The sequence below is a fragment of the Lissotriton helveticus genome, chromosome 7 (assembly GCF_964261635.1).
Source record: "Lissotriton helveticus chromosome 7, aLisHel1.1, whole genome shotgun sequence".
NCBI classification, from domain to species: domain Eukaryota; kingdom Metazoa; phylum Chordata; class Amphibia; order Caudata; family Salamandridae; genus Lissotriton; species Lissotriton helveticus.
In genome coordinates, this window is record NC_136068.1 from 1,091,238,795 (window position 1) to 1,091,251,081 (window position 12,287).

Here is a 12,287-nt window from a genome sequence, read left to right on the forward strand (position 1 = left end):
TTAGAATAGATACCCCAAGCGGGGGTGGGTCTGCGACAGAACACCAGAAAGAGCCAAGCATCCAATCGGGCAACAGGGTGACGGATAAAGGGGGGAAAACTGTGGTGGAACAACCAGACAGCAACCCAAGCAGCTCGAAAGAGCAGAAATAACAGGATTAAAGAATCTTAAAAACGCCAGAATGGTGCTACACCATAACTGTATAAAATGACAGGTAGAACGGCATGAGCCCTGTAGCAGAGCAAATAAAAAAAGAGAGAGGAAGAAGGACCACTCTCCGCTTAATGGCGCACAATGAGTACACCGACCCAAGCTGGAAATGAACTTGAGCAACCAGAGCCTAACAGACTAGCCTATAGAAGGAAGCTGAAGGAGCCGGTCTCAAGAGGCCAAAGGCAAGAGCTAAACCCGAGCAATGCATTGGAAATAGCCGGCAGGACAAGAAACATGGCAAGTACACACACAATCCCAAAAAGGGTCATTAGGGGCAATTCATGTCAATTCTAAACCCGATGAAGCAGGTAGAAATATGCAGCAGGCAAACGCCCATAGAGACCTTAAAGTGGCTTACAGAAGAAGCATAAGATTGCCCCACCGGGCAGTATGAAGCCAAAGTGAGAAAAACCCCACAATATAGACTTGCAAGCAGAAGTCAAGGACCACTGCCAACAGAAGAGCTGTCCCGCAGACGAAGCTTTAACAATAGTATGTGAAAATGTGAAAAAAAGGCATATTCAAGGGAAGTGGCCAAAAACACCAAGTTAACAAATGGTGGGAAGAGCCTCAGAATCCGAGACCAACACTCCAGAAAAGACACGTACAGCGTTGAACACCAAAAAGGGAGCATATGTCAAATTGGGAAATCACCCCAGTCAGCAGAAGCAAGGCGGAACCTATGGGCAACTTGCAACAACTCAGAGAAACTCTCCCACACATGGAGATATTGGTCCAGACCTCACAGCCCCGAATAAAGGTGGCGATGTAGGAAGAGGAATACCAAGGCAACTGGCATGTATACAGAAATGTATAAACATATAATTATGTAGGGACAGAACTAGCGAAGAGCAAGAACATGTCCATACCGGCTCATACCAAGTACAGTAAGGGCGGGCAGGAGCCGTTTTAGAAGAGGACACCATGAAAACTCCCAAGGAGGTGAATGACCATGGCGTAAGCAGATGGCACCAGGAAATAACATAGAACACCGTACAACGAACCACCAGGCTACGCATAGAGTCCACAGGATCTCCAGGCCCAGGTGAGATAAGCAAAGCTATATAATAGCATACAAGTTCCCCATATGGAGTATGCATACCCCAAACAACGGGGAACAGCTCTTAGGTCAATAAGCGAAGCTAAACGAGCGCAGTAACGAACAGAACCCCCCGTGAACATGAATTCCGAGCCATATGACATTACCGAGCTGAACCAACAGCTCAATACCACAGTCAGAGGACCAGACACAGCAACATGTGGAACATAGCCACACAAGCCAACAGGAGCTTAAAGCAAAACGCATCCAAAGGATGCCAATAAATGGGTAATCACCCTTGACCATAGAAAAAGGAAGACGTAAGGCTCGCTGCCCATATTAAACACGGAAGATAGGCCTAAGAAGACTAAGTGGGAGGACAAAAGCCCGCAAGACGCCGGTGAACCTCTGACTCAGCGTGAGCATCAAACAGCAAAACCCCATCAAAGGGTAAATCAACAAGTCGCTTCCGGATATTTTCAGGGAAGACGCTATCTCGCAACCAAGCGTGACGCCTTAAGGCAACAGAGCCGGCTATACCTCGCCCAAAGAATCTGCAGTATCCGAGGCTGGGCGGATTGTGAATTCGACAAGGTGGCGGCCATCCCGGTGAAAGAGATAAACGCGAGCACCTTCAGAGGTGGCAGAAAGCAAAGACTCTGTCGAGTCCCACAGGGCAGAGTTAGCCCGAGCCAAAACACACACTGTATTTAAGGGCCGTAGGGCTGCAATAGTGGATGCAAAGATGTTCCTACTCCATGACTCAAGCCATCTGGACTCCAGAGAGGGAGGAAGCATTAGAGGGGGCAGGGAAGGAAAGGCAGTCTGCAACACAAACCCCTGCGCATCAGGATGCACAAAAAGACAAACAGGATCATGTGGAGCAGGACGGTGGCGGTGCAAAACTGAACGAGCCACCGGGTCACCTGAAGCAGGCCGGATCCAGGTACCCAAAAGGGCATCATAAAGGGAAGCCTCAAAGGGCAGAAGCGGCTCCACATTCCCGGACCCACGGTGAAGGACCTCGAGCAAGGGGTCCACAGACAAAGGGGCAGGAGGGGGTTGCATGTTTAAAATGTTAAAATGCGGGTGGCCAATGAGACCACTCTCAATAAAGCAGCACCAGCCTCGGTAGCCCTCTGTGGAGGGGACAACATCTCATCAATGGGGCGGGGGGGCTGGGGGGGGACTTGATGGGACTCCTGGGGAGGCGAAGAGCCTGCCGGATCTGAAGGCCTCTAGAGAAGAGTTCTCAACTCGGCATCAACATGGCACCAAAACGTCACGTGTGTGCGCCGATTGTGCCTCGACAGATGCCGGGGCCGCATCCGGCATCGAGTCGGCGCTGTCCGGTGCCGAAACTATGACAAGCTCCCCTTCTGAAAAAATAGAAGGCGCCGGGGCTGGCGAGACAAGGTTTCGGCACTGCCCCGGCGCCGACTCTGCCTCATCCAAGACAGGCTCCGATTCCGGAGAAAGGAGCGGAGCCGAGGAGGCGAGCCTACGGCGCTGGAACGGCACCGACCCAGGCTCCGGACAGGCGGCCGCCTGCCCGGAAGCCCAAGGTGTGCTCAAGGCAGGGCTATGAGCACCGGCAACCACCAGCAACGCCACAGGGATCCCAGCGGGGCTATGCGGCACGGCAGAGGCGCCGTGGGTCATAGACGGGGACCCAGCAGGGCAGCGCCCTAACAACTCCATGTGGACCTTAGAGGGGGACCCAAACAGGCCGCGCCCTAATGACACCACATCTCCGACGTTCCTGGGGGGCAAAAGCTCAATTGGCGACAGTAAGTCAATCGGAAATCCCACAAAAAGCGGAGGCACCGAGGACGCCCCAGGAATGGGAGAGGATCCAAGGGTGGCTTGCAGACCGAGGCATATGCCTCCATATGGGCCCCGAGTCGCTCCCACACCCTGAAAGGGCGGATAGAGGGATGGCGACTGTCGAGAGCGCATGTCCGGAATGTTCCGGGAACCAGTGCCCATGACAACAGAAGAAGGGGGGGTCAAAGACCTCGGCGACAAGCGCCTCGACTTACCAAGTGGCGAACGACGGCCCCGGACCCCAGAGGGCGATCGATGGCGGAATCGGACAATAGAGGTACCTGCCGTTGATGAAGAGGCCGGGGGGCGAGACGACTCCGACCGGGACAGCTGTGCAGAGAGAAGCTTCATATGGCGGTCCTGCCGAGACTTTGGCTTAAGGTGTTGGCAGGCTTCGCAGTCCATGGAGTCATAGTGCTCATCCGACACCACATACAAATAAGATGCGAGTCCGTCGCGAACAGGAATTACAAGTTTTAAAGCCTGACGGCATCGCACACTATTCCTGATGCGAAGCGTCAAAAAGGAGGCCTTAAAACAGGCCAGAGGAACCGCTCACTCCGGATCCGTGTTGCACGCGGTAAAGAAGGAAACTGACGTCATCGCGCCAGGAGGGACTTATATGACCTCGCTGACGTCACGTACATGGACAACGCCAGGGCGGGGTCGTGTGGCGCCCTCCCCTGGCGCGCAGAAGTGCTGCAGCAAAAAATTTCCGGATCCAGTCTGACGCCTGGGGATATTCTAAGTTAAGGAAACTGCGGCTAGATGTCTCTATCAGATTGTATGTTATATGTGTATACCTGTCTACTCTCTTTTGCGTGGTGTATAGCTATATGGCCAGAGGGAGACAACTTTCTTACACTCACTGCATGTTTATATGGACTGTGCGTGTACAGTCAATGCATAGTTCCTTTCTAGCAATCCGTGTGAATCTGCATTCTTGCTGTCAGTGTAGATTTATATGGTCAGTGCATAGCTCTGCTTTTTTTTTTAAAGTGTGTTTATATGTTCAGTGTATGCTGCTCACTTGCTGTACGTTTATATATGGTAAGTGTGACGCTTCTCACTTGCATGTTTATAGGGTCAGTGTGAGGCCCCTCACTTGTTTTAAGCATGTTTACATGTTCAGTGCAAGTTGCTCACTTACTGTATGTTTATAGGGTCAGTGTCAGACTCCTCACTGGTTCTATGTTTATAGGGTCAGTGTCAGGCTCCTCACTTGTTTTAAGCCAGTTTACATGTTCAGTGCAAGTTGCTCACTTGCTGTATGTTTATATGGTCAGAGTGAGGCTTCTCACTTACTGTATGTTTATAGGGTCAGTGTCAGGCTTCTCATTTGCTGTATGTTTATAGGGTCAATGTCAGGCTCCTCACTTACTGTATTTATATGGTCAGAGTGAGGCTCGTCACTTGTAGTCGTGTGTAGTTCTAATGGCCAGGGAGACAGCACTCCTTTTGCCAGTGCATGTTTATATGGCCAGTGTGAGGCGACGGTCTTGCTATCATTGTAGGTTTATATTACCAATGTGAGCTGTTTGTCAGTGTATGCTTATTTAAGCATAACGCAGACTTGTGCTAATCATATGGTCAGCACAAGGCTCCTTTATTGCAACCTGTGTATATTGGTATGGTCAGTGTGATGCTTCTCGCACGTGGTCGGTGTATACTTGTATGGTCAGTGTGAGGGAGCGCTGCCAGTGTACATGCATTCATTCAGAGTGAGGCTCCTTTACTGCTGTCAGTACGTACTTACATGGTCAATGCAAGACTACTCTAGTTTCCTTTACTTGCAATAACTTTAAAGGAGTGATCTTATCTGGTGCAGAGGGGGGTAGGGTAGGCAGCACAGCACTGTACTTAGCTCACTTGTATTCATCAGTAGGAGAAAGTTTTGTGTAAAGCTGCTTGTCTGAGGTAGTTTACGCAGTATCAACCATGGGGACGAAGAGTTGCAGAGCATCATTCCTAAGAGGTAATATACAGAGGCCTGGCAGATAATATAGTCAGGCAATTTATAAGGGCAGGAGGGATTATATTGCAAAGCAAGGGCGCATAAAGGACACTAGAAAGCTATTTTAATGTGGCCATGGGTGGTAGGAAGAGGTGAGTTTTAACTCCATTCCAAATTTGATGACGTAGGGTGGAATAGTCCATGTCTCTGGTAGCTTACGCCAGTGTCTGGCTGCAGTCAGTCAGGAAAGCAGGATTGAATATGGGCTCTGAAGCACCACCATGGAAGAAGACTAACTGTGTCTTGGTGCCAATTAGTTTGGAATAGAAGGTGGACAGATTGAATATCTGTGGCAAACGAACGGGAGCTAGAGTTGTAAACTGTAAGCATACTAACAGAAGGAGATGTCATGGATGGAAAGCACAATTCCTAGGAGCCCAATGTTGAAGGCACTGGGATTGATCCCTGAGAAATACCATATGTCTCAGGAAGAGGCAGGAGTGAGATGTGAACCAAAGGTCTGCATTAGTGCAATTTATAGTTACTGAGGGAGTGGGCATGATGTTTTCGACTGATGTGAAGATCTGTATTATATGACTCATGATGGTGTGGACAACCTCTAGAAGGGAGTATGATTCTGAAGATAAAGTGGCTGGTAAGAAGAAAGAGAATGTAGAAGGTGCTCAACCTGAACATTTATGGATGATCCAGGAGTGGTATCTGTGGGCTCTAGTTGGCCTTTGTGTGGTGGTCTGTAGGATGGAATGTGTAGCATTATATGGTAAACCGACTGATAAAGGAAGGAGGGAGGGAAATCAGCGACAACCATGTCCAGTATGTTGCAATTGAAGTATGTAGGTTGTGTTGTATGCAGATGAATGTTAAGTAGGTTGCAAATACTGTGAACACTTCCTTCCTCCTCTTGGTAAGGTACTCCCCAGGGCTACTAAGTCACTTAGGAAGATGATGGAATGCGAACAGTTTTGGATGACATGATGTTCTCAGTGACTGTTGATTTGAACAACGAGCTCCTAGTTCTGCAGTATGTTTATTTTCTTTTAGGACTGGGCCTTCTTCCTAGTTGTGTGTGTGTGTGATAAGTACAAAATAGAACTGCTGTTTTCGTGTATGTTTATATTGCCTAAGTGCTCTTGTGCTTCATGTTTTAACGGCTAAGGCAAGTCTCACTTCACCAGGTTCAAGGAAGAGGTTCCTAAATAAGACATTTTAATCCTTTAGCAGCTAGGTGTCATTCTGTGTGTTCTCAGAGAGCCATTAGATTGCTCCATGTATTCTTGGACAAACTCAATCACAGCATTGCCACCCTAAAGGTTACACCCAGAAGGTCCACAGCACTAATGGAGAACACCTGGTCCATTCCCCGTGAATGGGGCTTGTCCAACACCAGAGCTTCTATGCACCACCCCAGCATATTTGTACTTACGGATGGCATGAGAAACAGGTCCCAAACATGGAAAGGGTCTTTAAAAGACCTTCGAAGCGCCAGAACTGTACCGTTCTCAACCAACTGCCATTTAAAATGTGGAAATAGACAGACGAACACACTATCTAAAAATGAGGGGGAAATGGAGACATCACAGGCCAGGTTATTATGCACAAGGGCTAAAGGGCAAGGCAAACGCCATGAAATATGCAGCTATGGCAAGCACAACAACTCTCCTAAAAGGGCAATGTATAGAGAGCACGAAATAACTACCAAGGACAGGCAATGCTAAGGTTATCAAGCCAATGTTATTTTTAATCCCCCGTTTAAATTTGTCGTAATGTTATCTGATAGAACTAAAGCTCATGAAGCAAAATTGCCTGTATGAAGAGTCCAGCACTCGTAGTTCTTGCTTTCCTTTCTTTAAAACTAAATGCTTTCAACACAAGCAGGGCCACCAAAAAAGGTTCTGTAATATATGCTACAGCACTAATATTCTCTCCCCGTGCAACACCAACGGTCACTGCCAAGTTTTCGTAATTTCTTTTCTGCAATGTATCACTGAAGGATAGCATATGCTTGAGGAAGAGATAGCTAGGTGGGTTTTGTGAAGTGGGGAAAGTTTGAACTAAGAGTATAAGCACCACCCTGAAGGTTATGTTTCCTTACTAGTCGTTCATAGCACTCTTTCCCAACTACTTGGCAACACATTGTACATTACTTTTGAGAATAGAAAGACAGACTATATAAGATTAGACTTGAAGCAAATAGGGTGCGCAAAGCTTTCTGGCCCAGATATGCATCAATAAAGCTCGCAGAAGTAATGCTGGGTAGACCACCTTGATCAGCATATTTCAGAAACTGTTATATATGGTTGGAGAAAGCCACAGATCCGGTCTAAAATCTGGTGGAATAAGTGTGAATTTCCTGAAGAAATTGAACTGCTAAAAATGTTGCATTCTCAAATGGTTTGTTCATTGAAGATGCGAGAACTAGGTTAAAATACTACTGTTGAATAGAAGCTCTGATTGGAGAGAGTGCATTTGGTTGTTCGTCCTCAACAAACAAACAAACTTGTGGCACTCACTACCAGCCAACACCAGATGCTTACACTCACTTTAAAGACAGAATAGCCCTATCGAGCACTGTTGAATACAATACGTGAATGTAGTCAAAGATTCTCTTCATTTCCCCATTTTTAAGCAGAAAACGTCTCAAGGTGTATTGAGAGAGGCAGCAACAGATATGAGATCAGATTTGCAGGAGCCCACTGGGATTCCTAAATCAGTAGCATATGCCAAAACTGTTCAGATACCATCTTAAGAGTTTCTTAAAGAGTTATGGCGATATGACAAAACTAAGCTCTATTTTCAACCAATGCCAAGTGGAGTCTTTCCTCACTGCAGCTAAGAGAGGCGTGTTTCACTTAGACTAGCTTAGGTACGCATATGCAAATTTCCCACAGACTAGACACTGAAGTTCAGCAACATAGGAAAAGATGGATGGAGAGTAATGTCTTTGTGGTCAATCAATAAAGTCAGGACTTGCATAATTACCAGGAAGCTTTAGAGCGCAGGAGCAGGAATGAAAAATGAGGGTCTGACACGGAGTTAGGAAAACTGACTTTCAGTCTGCCAACATTTTTAATATATTCACCGATAGTTACGAGTGTTCAATCTGGATTGTAGAATTTTCTTTACCAAAGATGCTCTACCTGTCTTGGGAAGGCATGGTGGGGAAAGAGAAAAGAGAGGTAGTGCCAACTTGAAGGTAAACACCTCTGGCGAAAAATTAACCAAAGCTCGTGGAATTTTCACTACCAGAAATGGACAGTGGAGTTATTTTCTTAGGGTCCACATATATGGCCTTCTTAAAATGCTGTGAGCGGATTCCCAACAATCTGTGGTTATTATATTCATATATCCACGAGAGACTGCCACCAATGTCAGTCATTCAAAGATTTCAAAGCTCCAGAAATGGCGGGCAAGCCACTCTAAATCAGCTAGCAGATCCACGGTTTTTGTGTAGTGCCACCAAAACTTTGCAGAGCTGGAGGAACCCCGCTGTCATGTGAAATTCTAAGAGTAGAGAATCATCTTGAAGTTTTTGGACTACTTGAGATTCTTGAGAGTTAAGTTAATCAGATGAGGTGACAAACGCATAAAAGACATTTCCCTATAACTTAAGAGGACTAATATGCCTGGAAGTGGATTTCATACTGACTGTGCATTTGACTCAGAGCATTCCACGCCTCACTTAAAAAAAAAAATCCAGTTGGAAAGCATCCTTTAGGGAATTCTTTTGTGCTCCCAACAGTGATCTTAACTTAGAACATTGGCAACTGTCTTCTGTTGCAAACATATTTGAGGAAATGCCCACCTGCTGAAGATCGACTGAGAAGTCAACTGATTCACATGCCAGCTGTGAGGAACATGGCGCAGCTCTTCGGGGTTCTCAACAGATTAAAAGGTAACAGGAAATATGTTGTTCTGAATTACCCAATTTCCAGGCTGAACAGCCAGTTGACACAGGGAATACAACTTTGTCCTGCCCGGATCAGTTTCCCTTACAAAAGGACATGAAAGGACACCAGTCATAGGAAGGCAACTTTCAACTCCTAGAGATATGTTGAGCTTCATCTCCTGGGCCGACCACAACCAGTGTTGTGGGCAGGTAGCTCCCTACACCTATTGAAAGGAGTCTGCCCTCATTGTTATTTGAGGATTTGAAGGCTGTAAAAAGTGCTCTATATTTCAGCACATTGGGCTTAAGAGGCCACCAGAAGGGTTAACCCAAAAGAACCTCTGACATGAAGATGCCTTCGAATGAGGCTTGTGAAGCTAGTATCAATAAAGTAGTACATGGTGCTGAATAGCTCACATTTTTAGATGGATCAAAGGAAGAACGTGGATGCAGGGGGCCATGAATCTCAGAAGCTTTTAGAGTCACCAGAACAATGACTGCGGCCTGAAAACGAAATGGAAAACAATTTCAGCTCCCGTCCCCTCCCTTGGGAAAGAAAGGCAAAGAGCAGATAAGTCTTTCAAAAGCCCTATAACTTTAAGACTTTGGAAATGGACTTGTTCTTTTTTTCTTTGGGGACTGAAACTGAGGGGCGTTCAATGCTAATTAATTCTTCTCTCAGTTTCTGTTATGAATACCAAGTGTTGTCATCAGTGTCCCTGCAGTAATGGACTGTTGATTTAGTTATAAAGTTTCATTTTATAAAAGTGAGTGAACTTCCATATGGTCGACTAACAGTTTAGGTACTTCTTAATTCATATAACTTGGTTGATAATGCTGAACACATTTTATTGTAATCTAAAACAATTGTGACATTGTTGTTAAGATCCGCACTGACAAGAATGTAATTTTGTTATAACCACCACAGCAACAACAACAAGCATTTGCAATGCAATAGGTCTCGCATTAGGAAAGTTTGAGCTATTGGTCTTGTAAATGACACATTTTTTATTTATGTGTTTGTTTTGAAAATAGCGAAATTAATAGCTTTGTCATTTTCAATGCCAATACTTTTATCTTTTGTAATTGTGACACCTATAGGCATTTGTAATGCAACATGTTTTGTATTTACGTGACTTAGATGTATTGATATTACAAATAACAATGGCTTTTAATTTTTTTAAATAATTAATACTTAAATAAAAGTTATTGTAACTTATAATGGCAATATCTTAAACTTTTGTAAATAACTTTTGTGAAGAATATGTTCAGTGTATTTTATTGTGATGAAAATCCAAGAACAGAAGTGAAATATTACCAACTTTTTGTGACATTTGTAATAAAGCTTGAAACATTGAGAGAACATATTTGAACCAGTTGTTGTTGAATGGTTGCACAGATTGATACTGTGGTGGCGCTGAGTGATGGTGTGGCGTTTAGTGATGTTATGGTGCCCCTGAGTGATGCTGTGGTGCCCCTGAGTGATGCTGTGGTGCCCCTGAGTGATGCTGTGGTGCCCCTGAGTGATGCTGTGGTGGTGCCATAGATTGAGTGAGGGCGATAGATAGGGTCAGGGCGATAGATAGGGTCAGGGCGATAGATAGGGTCAGGGCGATAGATAGGGTCAGGGCGATAGATAGGGTCAGGGCGATAGATAGGGTCAGGGCGATAGATAGATGTGTGCGGTTGTGTGTGTGCGGTTGTATGTGTGCGGTTGTGTGTGTGCGGTTGTGTGTGTGTGGTTGTATGTGTGTGGTTGTATGTGTGTGGTTGTATGTGTGTGGTTGGGTGTGTGGTTGGGCGTGGTTGTGTGCGTGGTTGTGTGCGTGGTTGTGTGCGTGGTTGTGTGTGTGTGCGTGGTTGTGTGTGAGGGTGTGAGTGAGGGTGTGTGATGGTGAGGTGTGAGGGTGGGTGAGGATGAGGCTGTGAGGGTGTGTGATGGTGAGGTGTGAGGGTGAGTGAGGATGAGGGTGTGAGGGGGTGTGAAGGTGAGTGTGTGTGGGGGTGTGATGGTGTGAGTGAGGGTGTGAGGATGTGAGGGTGTGTGATGGTGAGGAGGTGTGATGGTGAGGAGGTGTGATGGTGAGGAGGTGTGAGGGTGAGGATGTGTGAGGGTGAGGAGGTGTGAGGGTGAGGAGGTGTGAGGGTGAGGAGGGGTGAGGAGGTGTGAGGGTGAGGAGGTGTGAGGGTGAGGAGGTGTGAGGGTGAGGAGGGGTGAGGGTGAGGAGGGGTGAGGAGGTGTGAGGGTGAGTGAGGTGTGAGGGTGAGTGAGGATGAGGGTTTGAGGGTGAGTGAGGATGAGGGGGTGAAGGTGAGTGAGGGTGGGTGAGGGTGCGAGGGTGGGTGAGGGTGCGAGGGTGGGTGAGGATGTGAAGGTGTGATGGTGAGGAGGTGTGAGGGTGAGTGTGTGTGAGGGTGTGAAGGTGAGTGAGGGTGTGAGGGTGGGTGAGGGGTGTGAGGGTGGGTGAGGATGAGGGGGTGAGGGGTGTGAGGGTGGGTGAGGGTGTGAGTGAGGGCGTGAGGATGTGAGGGTGTGTGAAGGTGAGGAGGTGTGATGTGAGTGAGGGTGGGTGAATGAGGGTGTGAGGGTGACGAGGGTGAGTGATGGTGTGTGAGGCGGAGGGTGTGAGGGTGAGGGTGAGTGAGGGTGAGTGAGGGTGTGTGAGGGGTGAAGGTGAGAGGGTGTGAGGGTGAGTGAGGGTGGGAGGGTGAGTGAGGGTGGGAGGGTGAGTGCGGGTGTGTGAGGGTGAGTGCGGGTGTGTGAGGGTGAGTGCGGGTGTAGGAGGATGAGGGGGTGAGGGGTGAAGGTGAGGGGGTGTGAAGGTGAGTGGGGGTGTGAGGGTGATGGGGTGTGAGGGTGAGTGATGGGGGGGTGAGGCTGAGGGTGTGAGGGAGAGTGAGGGGGGGTGAGGGTGAGGGTGAGTGAGGGTGTGTGAGGGTGTAAGGGTGAGTGAGGGGGTGAGGGTGTGAGGGTGAGGGATGGTGTATGAGGATGAGGGGGTGAGGGTGTGAGGGTGTGTGAGGGTGAGGGGGTGTGAGGGTGTGAAGGTGAGTGAGGGGTGAGGGTGAGTGCGGGTGTGAGGGTTGTGAGGGTGAGGGGTGTGTGAGGATGAGGGGGTGAGGGGGTGTGAAGGTGAGTGATGGTGTGAGGGTTGGTGAGGGTGCGAGGATGTGAGGGTATGCGATGGTGAGGAGGTGTGAGGGTGAGTGAGGATGAGGGGGTGAGGGTGTGAGGGTGGGGGGTGTCAAAGTGAGTGAGGGTGTGTGAGGGTGAATGAGGGTGTGTGAGGGTGGGTGAGGGGGTGAGGGGGTGTGATGGTGAGGAGGTGTGAGGGTGAATGAGGATG

At 47.8% G+C, this 12,287-nt stretch overlaps 1 protein-coding gene across 2 annotated transcripts in view; it reads right to left on the reverse strand.

Moving 5' to 3' along the window:
* Positions 1 to 12,287, reverse strand: part of SLC38A10 (solute carrier family 38 member 10) — a 433,558-nt gene that overhangs the window by 308,581 nt on the left and 112,690 nt on the right. The window contains exon 6 of one of the 2 annotated variants that reach the window (XM_078654198.1): positions 6,478 to 6,602. The exons of the other annotated variant lie outside the window; for it this stretch is intronic. Within the exon in view, the coding sequence (XP_078510324.1) occupies positions 6,478 to 6,602 (125 nt within the window). The remainder of the gene's footprint in view (positions 1 to 6,477; positions 6,603 to 12,287) is intronic. 2 annotated transcript variants of the gene reach the window in all.